Raw genomic sequence first — 22,217 nt, forward strand, 5'->3', positions numbered from 1 at the left:
AAGACAGAGACAGACAAGAAGGAGACAGAGAGAGAGAAGGAGGCAGAGACAGAGAAGAAGGAGACAGAGACAGAGAAGAAGGAGACAGAGACAGAGAAGAAGGAGACAGAGACAGACAAGAAGGAGACAGAGAGAGAGAAGAAGGAGGCAGAGACAGACAAGAAGGAGACAGAGACAGACAATAAGAAGACAGAGACAGACAAGAAGGAGACAGAGAGAGAGAAGGAGGCAGAGACAGAGAAGAAGGAGACAGAGAGAGAGAAGGAGGCAGAGACAGAGAAGAAGGAGACAGAGACAGAGAAGAAGGAGACAGAGACAGAGAAGAAGGAGACAGAGACAGACAAGAAGGAGACAGAGAGAGAGAAGAAGGAGGCAGAGACAGACAAGAAGGAGACAGAGACAGACAATAAGAAGACAGAGACAGACAAGAAGGAGACAGAGAAAGAGAAGGAGGCAGAGACAGAGAAGAAGGAGACAGAGACAGAGAAGAAGGAGACAGAGACAGAGAAGAAGGAGACAGAGACAGACAAGAAGGAGACAGAGAGAGAGAAGAAGGAGGCAGAGAGAGACAAGAAGGAGACAGAGACAGAGACAGAGAAGAAGGAGACAGAGACAGAGAAGAAGGAGACAGAGACAGAGACAGAGAAGAAGGAGACAGAGACAGAGAATAAGGAGACAGAGACAGAGGAGACAGAGACAGAGAAGAAGGAGACTGAGACAGAGACAGAGACAGAGAAGAAGGAGACAGAGACAGAGAAGAAGGAGACAGAGACAGAGAAGAAGGAGACAGAGACAGAGAAGAAGGAGACAGAGACAGAGAAGAAGGAGACAGAGACAGAGAAGAAGGAGACAGAGACAGAGAAGAAGGAGACAGAGAGAGAGAAGAAGGAGACAGAGAGAGAGAAGAAGGAGACAGAGAGAGACAAGAAGGAGACAGAGAGAGACAAGAAGGAGACAGAGAGAGACAAGAAGGAGACAGAGACAGAGAAGGAGACAGAGACAGAGAAGAAGGAGACAGAGACAGAGAAGAAGGAGACAGAGACAGAGGAGACAGAGACAGAGAAGAAGGAGACCGAGACAGAGACAGAGAAGAAGGAGACAGAGACAGAGAAGAAGGAGACAGAGACAGAGAAGAAAGAGACAGAGAGAGAGAAGAAGGAGGCAGAGAGAGACAAGAAGGAGGCAGAGAGAGACAAGAAGGAGACAGAGACAGAGAAGGAGACAGAGAGAGAGAAGAAGGAGCCAGAGAGAGAGAAGAAGGATACAGAGAGAGATGAAGGAGCCAGAGAGAGCCAGAGAGGAGCCAGAGAGAGAGAGCCAGAGAGAGAGTGAGAGAGGAGCCAGAGAGAGCGAGAGAGGAGCCAGAGAGAGCGAGAGAGGAGCCAGAGAGAGCGAGAGAGGAGCCAGAGAGAGCGGAAGGAGCCAGAGAGAGCCAGAGAGGAGCCAGAGAGAGAGAGGAAGGAGACAGAGACAGAGAGAGGAGCCAGAGAGAGAGGAGCCAGAGAGAGAGAGAGAGAGAAGGAGACAGAGAGCGAGAGAGGTAGGAGCCAGAGAGAGAGAGAGAGAGAGAGAGAGAGAGAGAGAGAGAGAGAGAGAGAGAGAGAGAGACAGAGAGAGAGAGAGAGAGAGAGAGAGAGAGAGAGAGAGAGAGAGAGAGAGAGAGAGAGAGAGAGAGAGAGAGAGAGAGAGAGAGAGAGAGAGAGAGAGAGAGAGAGAGAGAGAGAGAGAGAGAGAGAGAGAGAAGGAGCCAGAGTGAGAGAGAGAGAGAGAGAGAGAGAGAGAGAGAGAGAGAGAGAGAGAGAGGGAGCCAGAGAGAGAGAGAAAGAGAGGAGACAGAGAGAGGAGACAGAGAGAGAGAGAGAGAGAGAGAGAGAGAGAGAGAGAGAGAGAGAGAGAGAGAGAGAGAGAGAGAGAGAGAGAGAGAGAGAGAGAGAGAGAGAGAGAGAGAGAGAAAGAGAGAGAGAAAAGAGGAAGCCAGAGAGAGAGAGAGAGAGAGAAGGAGCCAGAGAGAGAAAGTAGGAGTGAGAGAGCGAGAGAGAGAGAGAGATTATTTATTTATTATTTATTTTCCCTTTTGTACTTTAACATTGTTACAACACTGTATATACACATAATATGACATTTGTAATGTCTTTATTCGTTTGAAACTTTTGTATATTATCTACCTCACTTGCTTTGGCAATGTTAACATATGTTTCCCATGCCAATAAAGCCCCTTGCATCAATAATGCCAAAGATATGCCCTCTGGAGTGGCTAAGTGCAAGCTACCAAATGGTCAATATCATCTGCCAAAGTGACAATACCATCATCAGATGAGAGAGGAAGGCTATAGTAGCTAGAACACTACCTGTGTTCTGTCATTGCTCATACAACTGCACCAAAGGCCCCTCTAGAAGACTGTGTGAATCCCGAAAGGCCCCCCTATTCACTAATAGGGCTCTGGTCTAAAGTAGTGCACTATATAGGGAATAGGGCTCAGGTCTAAAGTAGTGCACTATATAGGAAATATGCTCAGGTCTAAAGTAGTGCACTATATAGGGAATAGGGCTCAGGTCTAAAGTAGTGCACTATATAGGGAATAGGGCTCTAGTCTAAAGTAGTGCACTATATAGGGAATAGGGCCCTGGTCTAAAGTAGTGCACTATATAGGGAATAGGGCTCTGGTCTAAAGTAGTGCACTATATAGGGAATAGGGCTCTAGTCTAAAGTAGTGCACTATATAGGGAATAGGGCCCTGGTCTAAAGTAGTGCACTATATAGGGAATAGGGCTCTAGTCTAAAGTAGTGCACTATATAGGGAATAGGGCTCTAGTCTAAAGTAGTGTACTATATAGGGAATAGGGCTCTGGTCTAAAGTAGTGCACTATATAGGGAATAGGGCTCTGGTCTAAAGTAGTGCACTATATAGGGAATAGGGCTCTAGTCTAAAGTAGTGCACTATATAGGGAATAGGGCTCAGGTCTAAAGTAGTGCACTATATAGGGAATAGGGCTCAGGTCTAAAGTAGTGCACTATATAGGGAATAGGGCTCTAGTCTAAAGTAGTGCACTATATAGGGAATAGGGCTCAGGTCTAAAGTAGTGCACTATATAGGGAATATGTTCAGGTCTAAAGTAGTGCACTATATAGGGAATATGCTCAGGTCTAAAGTAGTGCACTATATAGGGAATAGGGCTCTGGTCTATTCCAGACGCAGCCCCTGAGATTAGAACACTAGTTGGACGTAGACAGGAGATAGGAAGACATCTGATGTCATCTAAAGTGGACAGGAGCAGGGTGAAGTCCATAGGGGAGCATTGTGGAAGCAAGACATCCCTGTTAGCGGGTGCTAACTAGCCTAACTGTGGCTCTGCTGCCCCCCTACGGAAGCTGCAGCCTCAGAAACACATTTAAATAAAGATATCCTGAAATAGCTCAGAACACCTGGGAGAGGAGCAAAGAGAGAGAGAGTGGAGAGGGTGAGGGAGGGAGAGAATGAGGGAGATGACACAGAGGGGGATGATGAGAGGAATGAGAGCAGAAAAGAGAGATAGAGAGAGAGATTTAGAGAAATAGGCTGCTAGGCCAACTCAAATCCTCTCCCCTCCTCACCCTCTGCCTCCCCTAGGGGGATGGAAATGCCAGGGATTTGTGTTTCTTTTTTCCGGAGGGAGGGAAGAAGGGAGGCAGGGAGGACGACATCATCATAACCAACAGAACATAATTAGATCAGTGGAGACGGTGCCACATTAACTAACACAGCCTCCAGATGGCCTCAATGGATGAGACCAGGCATGTGTGTTCTCTCTCTCTCTCTCTCTCTCTCTCTCTCTCTCTCTCTCTCTCTCCCTCTACTCCACCTCTCTCTCTTGCTCTCTCTCTCTCTCTCTCTTGCGCTCTCTCTCTCTCAGATTTACTAGTGCCATTCACAGCGTGGTTTATAAGGAGGCAATGAGCTTTCACACTTCTGTCAAGAGCCCTGCTGTTTCACTGTCTAACTGTACAATGAGACGAGCAGATACAAACTGAGAGAGAGAGAGAGAGAGAGAGAGAGAGAGAGAGAGAGAGAGAGAGAGAGAGAGAGAGAGAGAGAGAGAGAGAGAGAGAGAGAGAGAGAGAGAGAGAGAGAGAGAGAGAATCAGGTGAGGCTTAAATAGAACCTGGTTGTCCATAGAATCCAGAGACCACATGTTGTGGATGGGAAGAAATGGGACCAATCCAATTACAATCTGTCTCACTGCTAATCAACCAAATAAACAATACAATATAACCTTGTCTGAGCTGGGCCTGATATAGAGATTCAGTGGCATACATACAAATGCTGGAAAAGCAGTAGGAGTGTGATTCTGGGTGTGAAAAGGGCCTATTGTCAAGTCAATCATTATTAGTCCCATAACAGGGGAAATTAGGCAGTTTTGATGTGATACGAGATATATGACACAAGAGGAGACACATGGCAGCATATTTCTAGAACAAGGATGGCCAACCCTCCCCCCTGCAGAGATACTGGGTGTGCAGGCTTTTAGTTCCAGCCCTACTCTTACACATCTGGTTCAGCCAATCAAAATCTGGATTATTTGACAGACACACCCCTTGAACCAATCGCCTGTCTTTTTTTTTTACCCCTTTAGGCCCGCCCCCTACCACAATACGGGTCAATGAGAGGGCGGTACGCATCACCCCCTCCACCATTTTGTTCAAGTTCAACTGCAGCTGGTTCAGCGACGTCAACGGAGCCGTCAGGTTCTTCACTGTCATCGTGGCTGAGTCCACTGGTAAAGGTTCCTCTCTATTTACAGCTTTCTCAGTACGGCTCAATATATTTTCTGCACAATTTCCTTTCTTACTTTAACATCATGTTGGATATGTCTGATAATGACGCTGATTGAAATCAAATACATTTGAATTTGAAAAACTTGGTAGAGTTGGTAGAGCATGGCGCTTGTAACGCCAGGGTAGTGGGTTCGATCCCCGGGACCACCCATACGTAGAATGTATGCACACATGACTGTACGTCGCTTTGGATAAAAGCGTCTGCTAAATGGCATATATTATTATTAAGGGAGAGCTGAAGGGGATTTAGTTCACTTTTGAATCCATCCAACTTTATTACTCACTCTTGACCCGTCACAGACAATGAAGTCCTGCAGACAGAGCAGCTCCACCCTCTACCTTCCTTCCAGGACTACAGAGCCAACAGCTCCGTGCGGGCCTACCAGACAGGCTACTTTCCCAGTGGCTGTGCCCAGGAACAGGGAATGGGAGCTGGGCATGTGTTTGAGGTCAACCTGGGGGCGGGGCTGGATCGCCTGGGAGGGCCTTGTGATTCAGAGGAGGATGATGATAACGATCACAGCAGTGATCTCTACCACTTCTGTGATGGGCCTCTCAAGCCTAAGACTGCCTACAGGTAAACCATAATATGGCCCCACACAAACCAAACACACCAAATTACTTGTGGTCCTTCTGTAGCTCAGTTGGTAGAGCATGGCGCTTGTAACACCAGGGTAGTGGGTTCGATTCCCGGGACCACCCATATGTAGAATGTATGCACACATGACTGTAAGTCGCTTTGGATAAAAGCGTCTGCTAAATGGCATATATTATTATTTATTATATTATATTATATTATTATTATTATTATACTTTTTTTTTAAACGCCCATCCTAATCTTACAGGTCATACTAACCCCTGACCTTGTCTAAGAGGGCAAAAGGAGGCAGTATATTATAGCCATTTATGCTCACCAGGGAAATCATTTTGATGTAAGTTGATACTAAATGGAAGTCAATGGCTGTTCTCTGTTCTCTGTTCTCTGTGCAGAATCAGTGTCCGTGCCTTCACTCAGCTGTTTGACGAAGACCACAGAGAGTTCCCCCAACCTCTCTACAGGGACACCTTCCTGTCTCCACCCATCAGGACACAAGCAGGTGAGCTTTACCTCTGACCCTGGCCCTCTCTTCCCCCTCTCCTTCCCTCTCTCTCCATTACTCTGACACTTCCTGTCTCCACCCATCAGGACACAAGCAGGTCAAGCCACACTATATACCCTCTACCGCTGACCCTCATCCTCTAATCTCTCTCTCTCTCTCCCTATCTCTCTCTCCCCTTCTTTCTCTCTCCCATCCTTCTCTCTCTCTCCACCCCCCCATTTTCTCTCTCTCTCTCTCTCTCTCTCTCTCTCTCTCTCTCTCTCTCTCTCTCTCTCTCTCTCTCTCTCTCTCTCTCTCTCTCTCTCTCTCTCTCTCTCTCCTTCTTGATGTCTGAAAAAAGTAATTCATCTTAACAAGACATCCTGTATAATAAAATAAATCTCTGACCTTTCTAACCTGTTCTAAGCTTTCATGAAGGTGCACCGATTAAATGCGGCCAGTGCACTGCCAAAGTATTCAGACCCCTTGACTTTTTCCACATTTTTTTACGTTACGGCCTTATTCTAAAATGGATGAAATAGTTTTTTTCACAGAAATATTACATTTACATAAGTGTTCAGACCCTTTACTCAGTGCTTTGTTGGAACACCGTTGGCAATGGATTACAGACTTGAGTCTTCTTGGGTATGATGCTACAAGCTTGGCACACCTGTATTTGGGGAGTTTCTCCCATTCCTCTCTGTAGATCCTCTCAAGATCTGTCAGGTTGGATGGAGAGTGTCGCTGCACATCTATTTTCAAGTCTGGGCTCTGGCTAGGTCACTCAAGGACATTCCTTCGACTTGTCCCAAAGCCACTCCTGCGTTGTTTTGGCTTTGTGCTTAGGGTCGTTGTTGGAAGGTAAACCTTTGCACCAGTCTGAGGTCCTGAGCGCTCTGGAGCAGGTTTTCATCAAAGATCTTTCTGCACTTTCCTCCGTTCATCTTTCCCTCGATCCGATTGCTCAGTGGCCAGGCGACAACCTCTAGGAAGAGTCTTGGTGATTCCAAACTTCTTCCATTTAAGAATGATGGTGGCCACTGTGTTCTTGGAGACCTTCATTGCTGCAGACATATTTTGGTGCCCTTCCCCAGAGCTGTGCCTCGACACAATCCTGTCTCGAAGCTCTACGGACAATTCCTTTGACCTCATGGCTTGGTTATTGCTCTGACATGCACTGTCAACTGTGGGACCTGATATAGACAGATGTATGCCTTTACAAATCATGTCCAATCAATTGAATTTACACCAGGTGGACTCCAATATAGTTGCAGATATAACTCAAGGATGATCAATGGGAACAGGATGCACCTGAGCTGAGTTTTTTTTAGCTTTTAGCAAAGGGTCTGAAAACTTATGTAAATAAGCTATTTCTGTTTTTGTGTTTTTATACATTTGCCAAGATTTCTTAAAACCTGTTTTCGCTTTGTCATTATGGGATATTGTGTGTAGATTGATAATGGAAACAAATATTTTATACATTTTAGAATAAGGCTGTGTAACGTAACAAAATGTGGGAAAAGTCAAGGGGCTGAATCCTTTCAGAAAACACTGTACATTGGCTAGTAACATTACATCTATTGCAGCAGTGAGATTGTGTTGTGTGCAAGTACTCTTATCCATTGATTTAGACATTAAACCCTGCAGTGCTATCTAAGAATATAGTGCTTTAATCTCCTGCTCAAATGGTTCCTATTTCTCACTCACCTCCGCTCTGTCTTTAACATTGATCCATCAAATATAGTATCAGTATTATGGAGAAAATTAAAACAACCCGCTCTGTTTTGATCGAGGAGACTAACTAGTAGTCACAGTAAGGGGTTTATTACTTCAGTCACTGTCACAGTAAGGGGTTTATTACTACAGTCACTGTCACAGTAAGGGGTTTATTACTATAGTGACAGTCACAGTAAGGGGTTTACTACTATAGTCACAGTAAGGGGTTTTATTACTATAGTCACAGTAAGGGGTTTTACTACTATAGTCACTGTCACAGTAAGGGGTTTATTACTATAGTCACAGTAAGGGGTTTATTACTATAGTCACAGTAAGGGGTTTTACTACTACAGTCACAGTAAGGGGTTTATTACTATAGTCACAGTGACTAGTCACAGTAAGGGGTTTTTACTATAGTCACATAGTCACAGTAAGGGGTTTATTACTATAGTCACAGTAAGGGTTTTACTACTATAGTCAGTCACAGTCAAGGGGTTTTATTACTATAGTAGTCACAGTAAGGGTTTTACTACTATAGTCACAGTAAGGGGTTTTACTACTATAGTCACAGTAAGGGGTTTTACTACTATAGTCACAGTAAGGGGTTTTATTACTATAGTCACAGTAAGGGGTTTTACTACTATAGTCACAGTAAGGGTTTTACTACTATAGTCACAGTAAGGGGTTTTACTACTATAGTCACAGTCACAGTAAGGGGTTTTACTACTATAGTCACAGTAAGGGGTTTTACTACTATAGTCACAGTAAGGGGTTTTACTACTATAGTCACAGTCAAGGGGTTTTACTACTATAGTCACAGTAAGGGGTTTTACTACTATAGTCACAGTAAGGGGTTTTACTACTATAGTCACAGTAAGGGGTTTTACTACTATAGTCACAGTAAGGGGTTTTACTACTATAGTCACAGTAAGGGTTTTACTACTATAGTCACAGTAAGGGGTTTTACTGCTATAGTCACAGTAAGGGGTTTTACTACTATAGTCACAGTCACAGTAAGGGGTTTTACTACTATAGTCACAGTAAGGGGTTTTACTACTATAGTCACAGTAAGGGGTTTTACTACTATAGTCACAGTAAGGGGTTTTACTGCTATAGTCACAGTAAGGGGTTTTACTGCTATAGTCACAGTAAGGGGTTTTACTACTATAGTCACAGTCACAGTAAGGGATTTTACTACTATAGTCACAGTAAGGGGTTTTATTACTATAGTCACAGTAAGGGGTTTTATTACTATAGTCACAGTAAGGGGTTTTATTACTATAGTCACAGTAAGAGGTTTTACTACTATAGTCACAGTAAGGGGTTTTATTACTATAGTCACAGTAAGGGGTTTTATTACTATAGTCACAGTAAGGGGTTTTATTACTATAGTCACAGTAAGAGGTTTTACTACTATAGTCACAGTAAGGGGTTTTACTACTATAGTCACAGTAAGGGGTTTATTACCATAGTCACAGTAAGGGGTTTTACTACTATAGTCACAGTAAGGGGTTTTACTACTATAGTCACAGTAAGGGGTTTTACTACTATAGTCACAGTCACAGTAAGGGGTTTTAATACTATAGTCACAGTCACAGTAAGGGGTTTTACTACTATAGTCACAGTCACAGTAAGGGGTTTTACTACTATAGTCACAGTAAGGGGTTTTACTACTATAGTCACAGTAAGGAGTTTTACTACTATAGTCACAGTCACAGTAAGGGTTTTACTACTATAGTCACAGTAAGGGGTTTATTACTATAGTCACAGTAAGGGGTTTATTACTATAGTCACTGTCACAGTAAGGGGTTTACTACTATAGTCACAGTAAGGGGTTTTATTACTATAGTCACAGTAGGGGGTTTACTACTATAGTCACTGTCACAGTAAGGGGTTTATTACTATAGTCACAGTAAGGGGTTTTACTACTATAGTCACAGTAAGGGGTTTTACTACTATAGTCACAGTAAGGGGTTTTATTACTATAGTCACAGTAAGAGGTTTTACTACTATAGTCACAGTAAGGGGTTTTACTACTATAGTCACAGTAAGGGGTTTATTACCATAGTCACAGTAAGGGGTTTTACTACTATAGTCACAGTAAGGGGTTTTACTACTATAGTCACAGTAAGGGGTTTTACTACTATAGTCACAGTAAGGGGTTTTACTACTATAGTCACAGTCACAGTAAGGGATTTTACTACTATAGTCACAGTAAGGGGTTTTATTACTATAGTCACAGTAAGGGGTTTTATTACTATAGTCACAGTAAGAGGTTTTACTACTATAGTCACAGTAAGGGGTTTTATTACTATAGTCACAGTAAGGGGTTTTATTACTATAGTCACAGTAAGAGGTTTTACTACTATAGTCACAGTAAGGGGTTTTACTACTATAGTCACAGTAAGGGGTTTATTACCATAGTCACAGTAAGGGGTTTTACTACTATAGTCACAGTAAGGGGTTTTACTACTATAGTCACAGTAAGGGTTTTTACTACTATAGTCACAGTCACAGTAAGGGGTTTTACTACTATAGTCACAGTAAGGAGTTTTACTACTTTAGTCACAGTCACAGTAAGGGATTTTACTACTATAGTCACAGTAAGGGGTTTTATTACTATAGTCACAGTAAGGGGTTTTACTGCTATAGTCACAGTCACAGTAAGGGGTTTTACTACTATAGTCACAGTAAGGGGTTTTACTGCTATAGTCACAGTCACAGTAAGGGGTTTTACTACTATAGTCACAGTAAGGGGTTTTACTACTATAGTCACAGTAAGGGGTTTTACTACTATAGTCACAGTAAGGGGTTTTACTACTATAGTCACAGTAAGGGGTTTTACTACTATAGTCACAGTAAGGGGTTTTACTACTATAGTCACAGTAAGGGGTTTTACTACTATAGTCACAGTCACAGTAAGGGGTTTTACTACTATAGTCACAGTAAGGGGTTTTACTACTATAGTCACAGTAAGGGTTTTACTACTATAGTCACAGTAAGGGGTTTTACTACTATAGTCACAGTAAGGGGTTTTACTACTATAGTCACAGTAAGGGGTTTTACTACTATAGTCACAGTCACAGGGGTTTTACTACTATAGTCACAGTAAGGGGTTTTACTACTATAGTCACAGTAAGGGGTTTTACTGCTATAGTCATAGTCACAGTAAGGGGTTTTACTGCCATAGTCACAGTAAGGGGTTTTACTGCTATAGTCACAGTCACAGTAAGGGGTTTTACTGCTATAGTCACAGTCACAGTAAGGGGTTTTACTACTATAGTCACAGTCACAGTAAGGGGTTTTACTACTATAGTCACAGTCACAGTAAGGGGTTTTACTACTATAGTCACAGTAAGGGGTTTTATTACTATAGTCACAGTAAGGGTTTTACTACTATAGTCACAGTAAGGGGTTTTACTACTATAGTCACAGTAAGGGGTTTTATTACTATAGTCACGGTAAGGGGTTTTACTACTATAGTCACAGTCACAGTAAGGGGTTTTACTACTATAGTCACAGTCACAGTAAGGGGTTTTACTGCTATAGTCACAGTCACAGTAAGGGGTTTTACTACTATAGTCACAGTCACAGTAAGGGGTTTTACTACTATAGTCACAGTCACAGTAAGGGGTTTTACTGCTATAGTCACAGTCACAGTAAGGGGTTTTACTACTATAGTCACAGTAAGAGGTTTTACTACTATAGTCACAGTAAGGGGTTTTACTACTATAGTCACAGTAAGAGGTTTTACTACTATAGTCACAGTAAGAGGTTTTACTACTATAGTCACAGTAAGCGGTTTTACTACTATAGTCACAGTAAGGGGTTTTATTACTATAGTCACGGTAAGGGGTTTTACTACTATAGTCACAGTCACAGTAAGAGGTTTTACTACTATAGTCACAGTCACAGTAAGGGGTTTTACTGCTATAGTCACAGTCACAGTAAGGGGTTTTACTACTATAGTCACAGTAAGAGGTTTTACTACTATAGTCACAGTAAGGGGTTTTACTACTATAGTCACAGTAAGAGGTTTTACTACTATAGTCACAGTAAGAGGTTTTACTACTATAGTCACAGTAAGGGGTTTTACTACTATAGTCACAGTAAGGGGTTTTACTGCTATAGTCACAGTAAGGGGTTTTACTACTATAGTCACAGTAAGGGGTTTTACTACTATAGTCACAGTAAGGGGTTTTACTACTATAGTCACAGTAAGGGGTTTTACTACTATAGTCACAGTAAGGGGTTTTACTACTATAGTCACAGTAAGAGGTTTTACTACTATAGTCACAGTAAGAGGTTTTACTGCTATAGTCACAGTAATGGGTTTTACTACTATAGTCACAGTAAGAGGTTTTACTACTATAGTCACAGTAAGAGGTTTTACTACTATAGTCACGGTAAGGGGTTTTACTGCTATAGTCACAGTCACAGTAAGGGGTTTTACTACTATAGTCACAGTAAGAGGTTTTACTACTATAGTCACAGTAAGGGGTTTTACTACTATAGTCACAGTAAGGGGTTTATTACTATAGTCACAGTAAGGGGTTTTACTGCTATAGTCACAGTAAGGGGTTTTACTACTATAGTCACAGTAAGGGGTTTTACTACTATAGTCACAGTAAGGGTTTTTACTACTATAGTCACAGTAAGGGGTTTTACTACTATAGTCACAGTAAGGGGTTTTCTCATAGTCACAGTAAGGGTTTTACTACTATAGTCACAGTAAGGGGTTTTAGCTATAGTCACAGTAACTAGGGTTTTACTGCTATAGTCACAGTAAGGGGTTTTACTACTATAGTCACAGTAAGGGGTTTTACTACTATAGTCACAGTAAGGGGTTTTACTACTATAGTCACAGTAAGAGGTTTTACTACTATAGTCACAGTAAGGGGTTTTACTACTATAGTCACAGTAAGAGGATCTACTACTATAGTCACAGTAAGGGGTTTTACTACTATAGTCACAGTAAGGGGTTTTACTACTATAGTCACAGTAAGGGGTTTTACTAGTATAGTCACAGTCACAGTAAGGGGTTTTACTACTATAGTCACAGTAAGAGGTTTTACTACTATAGTCACAGTAAGGGGTTTTACTACTATAGTCACAGTCACAGTAAGGGGTTTTATTACTATAGTCACAGTAAGAGGATTTACTACTATAGTCACAGTAGAATTTTACTACTATAGTCACAGTAAGGGGTTTTATTACTATAGTCACAGTAAGGGGTTTTACTACTATAGTCACAGTAAGGGGTTTTACTACTATAGTCACAGTAAGGGGTTTTACTACTATAGTCACAGTAAGGGTTTTTACTACTATAGTCACAGCAAGGGGTTTTACTACTATAGTCACAGTAAGGGGTTTTACTACTATAGTCACAGTAAGCGGTTTTACTACTATAGTCACAGTAAGGGGTTTTACTACTATAGTCACAGTAAGGGGTTTTACTACTATAGTCATAGTAAGGGGTTTTACTACTATAGTCACAGTCAGGGGTTTTACTACTATAGTCACAGTAAGGGGTTTTACTACTATAGTCACAGTAAGGGGTTTTACTACTATAGTCACAGTAAGTGGTTTTACTACTATAGTCACAGTAAGGGGTTTTACTACTATAGTCACAGTAAGCAGTTTTACTACTATAGTCACAGTAAGGGGTTTTACTACTATAGTCACAGTAAGGGGTTTTACTACTATAGTCACAGTAAGGGGTTTTACTACTATAGTCACAGTAAGGGGTTTTATTCATGGTTGTTTGTGTGTTATTGTTTTCTCTCCCAGAGCCCCTCAGCGGAGTCATCGAGGGCATCAGCGCCGGAATGTTCCTCATAGGAATGTTGATCGCCGTCATCTCCCTCCTCGTGACAGGCAGAGAATCCGTAAAGTGTGAGTGTCTCGTCCGGGATTGGGATGTTTCACCTTGCCTGAGACCTGAAGACCTGCATTACCTCTCTGGGATAATGCCATTGACTTTAGCTCAGTGGGTTAACACAGTTTCACCTTTGGGGACACAAAACAAAAATAACGCTGGAACTCACATGTAGATGCATATTTTCACGTGTCTTGAACTATTAGACAGTAATGTTTCTATTTATTATTTATACAGGAAGTAAGCTGGAGCTCTAATGATCGGCATCCTCAAACTCAGTCTATCAATGATGTCTAACCTTATTGTGGAGTCCAGAACCTATCATGTGTCACGCTAACGACTGTGTAATTAGGAATTATGTATAAATGACTGAAGAATGAGTCATTTGCTGCTGGACAGACGTACTGTAGTGCGTGCCTGTGCGTGTTCGTGTGTGTTGTGTGTTGTGTGTTGTGTGCGGGCAAATCTAATACAATTTTTCAAATTGGGTTAAAAAAATATATTGATTTATAGTTGAATTGATTGCATGGTTGTGTGTACACAGGGCAGTACAGGAAAGCCCAGTGGTACGGATGAGCATGTGGAAGCAGGGGCCTACATCAGGGATGTACGTTGGAGTCAGAAGGTGAGACACATGTAACAGTATAACTTTAGACCGTCCCCTCGCCCATACCCGGGCGCGAACCAGGGACCCTCTGCACACATCAACAACAGTCACCCACGAAGCATCGTTACCCATCGCTCCACAAAAGCCACGGCCCTTGCAGAGCAAGGGGAACCACTACTTCAAGGTCTCAGAGCAAGTGAAGTCACCATTGAAATGCTATTTAGCACCACCGCTAACTAGCTAGCTATTTCACATTTTACACACACATAACCCTTTTGTCTTTATGCCTCCCTTGGTGACATCATCCATCTCGTAACATTCAGGGTCAGCCTGGTAGTTGAAAACACGCAGGGTCTATTTACCAATCAGACCCAGTGACCAAACTAGCATAGCTACCCTTCACCATTGACCAAGCTAGTGTAGTTACCTTTCACCAGTGACCAAGCTAGCATAGCTACCCATTCATCTCCATTGACCAAGCTAGGTAGCTACCCTTCACCACTGACCAAGCTAGCATATCCCTTCACCATTGACCAAGAGCAGCAGCCTTCACCATTGACCAAGCTAGCGTAGCTACCCTTCACCATTGACCATGAGCCAGGTAGCTACCCTTCACCATTGACCAGGGCACTGTTGCTACCCTTCACCATTGACCATCTCCCTATAGAGCTACCCAGGACCATTGACACAGCCTGAGATCCTCTAGCAGGGCACATTGACCATTCATCTCCCTTGAGCCAGGACACAGCCTGAGATCCCTTCAGGGCACTGTTGACCATTCATCTCCCTATCCAGTGACCAGGTAGTGTAGAGGCACTAATGTCAGTCTTTTATCTCAGCCACTGCCTGGAGATCCTCTGGCAGGGCACTCATGACCATTCATCTCCCTGTGACATGACACAGCCTGAGATCCTCTAGCAGGGCACTGTTGACTTTTAACAGGCACCAGGAAATGGAACCATATCACACCTCATCTAGTTTCCTAACTAGCTACCAATCACTTTTAGAATATATATAGTAACCTTGTATTAATCTCTAAAGCTAGGTCTGGTTTATCCCAGCCTGAGATCTCTGATCATCCATCTCCCTATGAGCCAGGACACAGCCTGAGATCCTCTGGCAGGGCACTGTTGACCATTCATCTCCCTATGAGCCAGGACACAGCCTGAGATCCTCTAGCAGGGCACTGTTGACCATTCATCTCCCTATGAGCCAGGACACAGCCTGAGATCCTCTAGCAGGGCATTGTTGACCATTCATCTCCCTATGAGCCAGGACACAGCCTGAGATCCTCTAGCAGGGCACTGTTGACCATTCATCTCCCTATGAGCCAGGACACAGCCTGAGATCCTCTAGCAGGGCACTGTTGACCATTCATCTCCCTATGAGCCAGGACACAGCCTGAGATCCTCTAGCAGGGCATTGTTGACCATTCATCTCCCTATGAGCCAGGACACAGCCTGAGATCCTCTAGCAGGGCACTGTTGACCATTCATCTCCCTATGAGCCAGGACACAGCCTGAGATCCTCTAGCAGGGCACTGTTGACCATTCATCTCCCTATGAGCCAGGACACAGCCTGAGATCCTCTAGCAGGGCACTGTTAACCATTCCAAAGTACAGGTTGAAAACAATTTGCAATTAGGGCCCCTAGACTTTGGAATGGTCTGCCAGAGGAGGTCAGGCTGCATATCCAGTGTCTCTTTATATCCCTGCTGAGGACATGTTTATAAAGATGATTATAATATCTGATTTCAACGTCTGATTTTAATGTCTTATTTTAATGTCTGAGTTCAACGTCTGATTTCAACGTCTGATTTCAACGTCTGATTTTAATGTCTGATTTCAATGTCTGATTTCAACGTCTGATTTCAACGTCTGATTTCAACGTCTGATTTCAATGTCTGATTTTAATGTCTGATTTCAATGTCTGATTTCAACGTCTGATTTTAATGTCTGATTTTAATGTCTGATTTCAACGTCTGATTTCAACGTCTGATTTCACCGTCTGATTTCAACGTCTGATTTCAACGTCTGATTTCAACGTCTGATTTCAACGTCTGATTTCAACGTCTGATTTCAACGTCTGATTTTAATGTCTGATTACAACGTCTGAATCATAATAAGTTGGTCAATACAACTGTATGCTCCTTGAGTTTAGAAGCACCTAGAGACAAACTTTTCTTCATGTATCATTGCATTGTAGTGAAGATTATAGGAAAGACATTACTTGAGACTGAAGGAGTGACAAGCAAATACTGAAGTCACTGCCTCCCTCCTAGTCCTTCCAACGAGTGACTGACAGAGAAAAGAGATCACAAAGAGCACTGCTGAAATATACATGACTTAAAACCAGTGATTGACATGGGGATCAGAGCAGAGAGAAGGACTAGCAGTTCATTGATTAGACATGTAATGACAGAATGAGGCCATCTCTCCATCCTTCCATCTCTCCATCCTTCCCTCTCTCCATCCTTCCCTCTCTCCATCCCTCCATCCTTCCATCTCTCCATCCTTCCCTCTTTCCATCTCTCCATCCTCCGTCTCTCCATCCTTCCATCTCTCCATCCTTCCATCTCTCCATCCTTCCATCTCTCCATCCTTCCCTCTCTCCATCTCTCCATCTCTCCATCCTTCCATCTCTCCATCCCTCCATCCTTCCATCTCTCCATCCTTCCATCTTTCCATCTCTCCTTCCTTCCCTCTCTCCATGTTCCTCTCTCCATCCCTCTCCATCCTTCCATCTCTCCATCCTTCCCTCTCTCCATCCTTCCATCTCTCCATCCTTCCATCTCTCCATTCTTCCTTCCATCTCTCCATCCTTCCATCTCTCCATCCTTCCATCCTTCCCTCTCTCCATCCTTCCATCTCTCCATCCTTCCCTCTCTCCATCCTTCTCTCTCTCTCCATCCTTCCATCTCTCCATCCTTCCATCCATCCATCCTCTCTCTCCATCCTTCCCTCTCTCCATCCTTCCCTCTCTCCATCCTTCTCTCTCTCTCTCCATCCTTCTCTCTCTCTGTCCATCCTTCTCCATCCTCTCCATCCTTCCCTCTCTCCATCCTTCTCTCTCCATCCTTCTCTCCATCCTCCATCTCTCTCCATCCTGTCCATCCTCCATCCTTCTCTCTCCATCCTTCCCTCTCTCCATCCTTCTCTCTCTCCATCCTTCTCTCTCTCTCTCCATCCTTCTCTCTCCATCCTTCCCTCTCTCTCTCCATCCTTCCCCTCTCTCTCTCCATCCTTCTCTCTCTCTCTCCATCTTCTCTCTCCATCCTTCTCTCTCCATCCTTCCCTCTCTCCATCCTTCTCTCTCCATCCATCTCTCTCTCCATCCTTCTCTCTCTCCATCCTTCTCTCTCTCCATCCTTCTCTCTCTTCTCTCGTCACATCTCCTCTGATACCATCCAATTTTTTTCTGTCCATCGTCACACTGTCAGTATGAGTGAAGGGACAGAGAGAGATGTCATTCTCCCTGTCTCTAAAAATAGATGTGTGTGTACGTGCTCTCATGTGTGCATGCGTGTGGGTTTGTGCTGAAATAATGGATGCAATCATCCACTAGGTTGTTGCAGATCGATAACAGGAAGGGGTTTAAACCACTCTGTTCTGTTGGTGAACAACCATCATTGATCCCTGGGTTTGCACTCACCAGTCAGCAGGCCTTGACACAAGGGAGGGACTACCATCATTGATCCCTGGGTTGTCACTCACCAGTCAGCAGGCCTTGACACAGGGGAGGGCCTTGACACAAGGGAGGGACTACCATAATTGATCCCTGGGTTGTCACTCACTGCTGAGAGGGGATGGACAACACAGTGAACTCCTGTCTACCTCAACACACTGTCTGTGCACCAAACACTCAGTATCTAAACATAGGTCCACCACCAACAGACAGTCTGGGAAATGAATGAACCTTCTAGGGTTGTCGTAAACAATGTAATTACATGTTCAGGTCTCTCTTGTGAAAGAGGTCTTCAGCCCTCAATGGGACAACCTGGTTCAATAAAGGTTCAATTCAATTAAACGAGGAAATGTAATTTAAAGGTCATTTCAGCAGAGTGGCGTAGGTCTGTGAGGAAGTAACAAGATTAGTGTGTGAGGAGAGAGGGCACTCTGAATCTCTTAGTCACCGAAACAAAATGGAGTTCTGAATCTCTTAGTCGCTGAAACAAAATGGAGTTCTGAATCTCTTAGTCGCCGAAACAAAATGGAGTTCTGAATCTCTTAGTCGCCGAAACAAAATGGAGTTCTGAATCTCTTAGTCGCCGAAACAAAATGGAGTTCTGAATCTCTTAGTCGCCGAAACAAAATGGAGTTCTCAATCTCTTAGTCGCTGAAACAAAATGGAGTTCTGAATCTGTTAGTCGCCAAAACAAAATGGAGTGTGTAACAAGATAAAAGGAAATGTGTTTAACAGGAACACAGCCGTCTAATGTTACACTCTACTTCTCTTTATTTCAGCAACCGACGCATCTCAAGGTGCGTCTATTACACCCTCCATGTTATCTTCTGTCTCTAGAAATCCTGAATTAAATAGGATGACCAAGTAATATTACAAGTGCTATTATCTGCCCTAAATAAATCACAATAAATCCTGTTTCCATAAGCAGTTTTTTACATTTACATTTTAAAGTCTCATGAATCATTTACATTCTCGTAGATCATTTATTTAAGATGTGTCTGTCTGTCTCCCCTCAGCCCCGTCAAAGCAGCCCACTTTGAATCCCACCTCACTAAGCTACAGGCAGACTCCAACTATCTTCTGTCAGAAGAGTTTGAGGTAAAAAAAAACAACAACAAAAAACTTCAGAAATGATTATCTGATAAGAGATCCCCCTTTATCTACAAAAAAAACATGTTTATAAAGTCGTTTTTTAAACTTTGAATTATTAGTTTATAAACCAATTCTTTATAAGCTGTTTCACTAAATCATTCATTATTTCCATTCCCCCTCAGGATCTGAAGGATGTGGGTCGTAACCAGCCTCTGGATGCAGCCCGTCTACCAGAGAACAGGGGCAAGAACCGTTACAACAACATCCTGCCCTGTGAGTAGCCCACAGAGTGGATCTAAGGATTAATGAGATAGAACCGTTACAACAACATCCTGCCCTGTGAGTAGCAGAGTGGACAGAGAGTGGATCTAAGGATTAATGAGAGAGAACCGTTACAACAACATCCTGCCCTGTGAGTAGCACACAGAGTGGATCTAAGGATTAATGAGAGAGAGACCAGGGCCCTATTCCCTATATAGTGCACTACTTTAGACCAGAGCCCTATTCCCTATATAGTGCACTACTTTAGACCAGAGCCCTATTCCCTATATAGTGCACTACTTTAGACCAGAGCCCTATTCCCTATATAGTGCACTACTTTAGACCAGAGCCCTATTCCCTATATAGTGCACTACTTTAGACCAGAGCCCTATTCCCTATATAGTGCACTACTTTAGACCAGAGCCCTATTCCCTATCTAGGGCACTACTTTAGACCAGGGCCCTATTCCCTATATAGTGCACTACTTTAGACCAGAGCCCTATTCCCTATATAGTGCACTACTTTAGACCAGAGCCCTATTCCCTATATAGTGCACTACTTTAGACCAGAGCCCTATTCCCTATATAGTGCACTACTTTAGACCAGGCCCTATTCCCTATATAGTGCACTACTTTAGACCAGAGCCCTATTCCCTATATAGTGCACTACTTTAGACCAGTTTATTAGGGCTCTGTTTGGGAATAGTGGACTACTTTAGACCAGTTTATATAGGGCCCTACTTTATCCAGTTTATATAGGGCTCTGTTTGGGAATAGTGGACTACTTTAGACCAGTTTATATAGGGCTCTGTTTGGGGGCTCTGTGGGAATAGTGACTACTTTAGACCAGTTTATATAGGGCTCTGTTTGGGAATACTACTTTAGACCAGTTTATATAGGGCTCTGTTTGGGAATAGTGGACTACTTTAGACCAGTTTATATAGGGCTCTGTTTGGGAATAGTGGACTACTTTAGACCAGTTTATATAGGGCTCTGTTTGGGAATAGTGGACTACTTTATACCAGTTTATATAGGGCTCTGTTTGGGAATAGTGGACTACTTTAGACCAGTTTATATAGGGCTCTGTTTGGGAATAGTGGACTACTTTATACCAGTTTATATAGGGCTCTGTTTGGGAATAGTGGACTACTTTAGACCAGTTTATATAGGGCTCTGTTTGGGAATAGTGGACTACTTTAGACCAGTTTATATAGGGCTCTGTTTGGGAATAGTGGACTACTTTATACCAGTTTATATAGGGCTCTGTTTGGGAATAGTGGACTACTTTATACCAGTTTATATAGGGCTCTGTTTGGGAATAGTGGACTACTTTATACCAGTTTATATAGGGCTCTGTTTGGGAATAGTGGACTACTTTATACCAGTTTATATAGGGCTCTGTTTGGGAATAGTGGACTACTTTATACCAGTTTCAAAGTTAAGGGCTCTGTTTGGGTTAGTGGACTACATTAAGTAAATTGGTCTGGAATAAGGGCTCTGTTTGTTGTGGAAGGTGTCTATTGTGGAACGGAGAACAAGCCTGCCGTTCACAAACAGCAAACTGGAATATGTACGTTTACAGTTGTGAATTCATTTAAATCAGGGTTACTTGTTTGGGATTAGTGTACGGCCTATCAATCTGTGGCACTGCTCAATACAAAGTAAAGCAGCATCCTTACTTTAATATCATTTTGCTTCACAATGCAGCAACAACAACATCTTCAACCCCTCTGTGCAGATTCCAAGACCTTTACAGTATTTTCTTACCAGAGCTTTAATGTAACTGAGGTGATGAGTTTGGTCTGAAACTTGAAGACTTGAAGACTTGAAGACTTGAAGACTTTAGTCAATGCCTAGAGGCATTAGCTTTGGAGAAAGTCAGTCACACTGGACATCTCTCTTCTGTTCTAGATGATTCCACCAGAGTGAAGCTCTCCTACCTGGAGGATGACCCCTGTTCTGACTTCATCAATGCCAGTTATATACCAGTAAGTTCTGAAAGTAGCGCTCACTAGCTGAAAGTAGAGCTCACTAGCTGAAAGTAGAGCCCACTAGCTGAAAGTAGAGCTCACTAGCTGAAAGTAGAGCTCACTAGCTGAAAGTAGAGCCCACTAGCTGAAAGTAGAGCTCACTAGCTGAAAGTAGAGCTCACTAGCTGAAAGTAGAGCCCACTAGCTGAAAGTAGAGCTCACTAGCTGAAAGTAGAACTCACTAGCTGAAAGTAGAGCCCACTAGCTGAAAGTAGAGCTCACTAGCTGAAAGTAGAGCTCACTAGCTGAAAGTAGAGCCCACTAGCTGAAAGTAGAGCTCACTAGCTGAAAGTAGAGCCCACTAGCTGAAAGTAGAGCTCACTAGCTGAAAGTAGCGCTCACTAGCTGAAAGTAGAGCCCACTAGCTGAAAGTAGAGCTCACTAGCTGAAAGTAGAGCTCACTAGCTAAAAGTGAGAGCTCACTAGCTGAAAGTAGAGCTCACTAGCTGAAAGTAGAGCCCACTAGCTGAAAGTAGAGCTCACTAGCTGAAAGTAGAGCCCACTAGCTAAAAGTAGAGCTCACTAGCTGAAAGTAGAGCTCACTAGCTGAAAGTAGCGCTCACTAGCTGAAAGTAGAGCCCACTAGCTGAAAGTAGAGCTCACTAGCTGAAAGTAGAACTCACTAGCTGAAAGTAGAGCCCACTAGCTGAAAGTAGAGCTCACTAGCTGAAAGTAGAGCTCACTAGCTGAAAGTAGAGCCCACTAGCTGAAAGTAGAGCTCACTAGCTGAAAGTAGAGCCCACTAGCTGAAAGTAGAGCTCACTAGCTGAAAGTAGAGCTCACTAGCTGAAAGTAGAGCTCACTAGCTGAAAGTAGAACTCACTAGCTGAAAGTAGAGCCCACTAGCTGAAAGTAGAGCTCACTAGCTGAAAGTAGAGCTCACTAGCTGAAAGTAGAGCCCACTAGCTGAAAGTAGAGCTCACTAGCTGAAAGTAGAGCCCACTAGCTGAAAGTAGAGCTCACTAGCTGAAAGTAGCGCTCACTAGCTGAAAGTAGAGCCCACTAGCTGAAAGTAGAGCTCACTAGCTGAAAGTAGAGCTCACTAGCTAAAAGTAGAG

At 43.1% G+C, this 22,217-nt stretch overlaps 1 protein-coding gene across 1 annotated transcript in view; it reads left to right on the top strand.

The window, feature by feature from the left end:
• LOC124022024 (receptor-type tyrosine-protein phosphatase beta-like) overlaps nt 1-22,217 on the top strand; it is a 57,423-nt gene that overhangs the window by 11,530 nt on the left and 23,676 nt on the right. Inside the window, exons 3-11 of the mRNA XM_046337076.1 lie at nt 4,612-4,755; nt 5,114-5,390; nt 5,804-5,910; nt 13,399-13,509; nt 14,036-14,111; nt 18,557-18,574; nt 18,794-18,875; nt 19,052-19,142; nt 21,041-21,117. Coding sequence (XP_046193032.1) covers nt 4,612-4,755; nt 5,114-5,390; nt 5,804-5,910; nt 13,399-13,509; nt 14,036-14,111; nt 18,557-18,574; nt 18,794-18,875; nt 19,052-19,142; nt 21,041-21,117 — 983 coding nt within the window. The remainder of the gene's footprint in view (nt 1-4,611; nt 4,756-5,113; nt 5,391-5,803; nt 5,911-13,398; nt 13,510-14,035; nt 14,112-18,556; nt 18,575-18,793; nt 18,876-19,051; nt 19,143-21,040; nt 21,118-22,217) is intronic.

Source organism: Oncorhynchus gorbuscha, unplaced genomic scaffold (genome assembly GCF_021184085.1).
Source record: "Oncorhynchus gorbuscha isolate QuinsamMale2020 ecotype Even-year unplaced genomic scaffold, OgorEven_v1.0 Un_scaffold_1269, whole genome shotgun sequence".
In the NCBI taxonomy this organism is placed as follows: domain Eukaryota; kingdom Metazoa; phylum Chordata; class Actinopteri; order Salmoniformes; family Salmonidae; genus Oncorhynchus; species Oncorhynchus gorbuscha.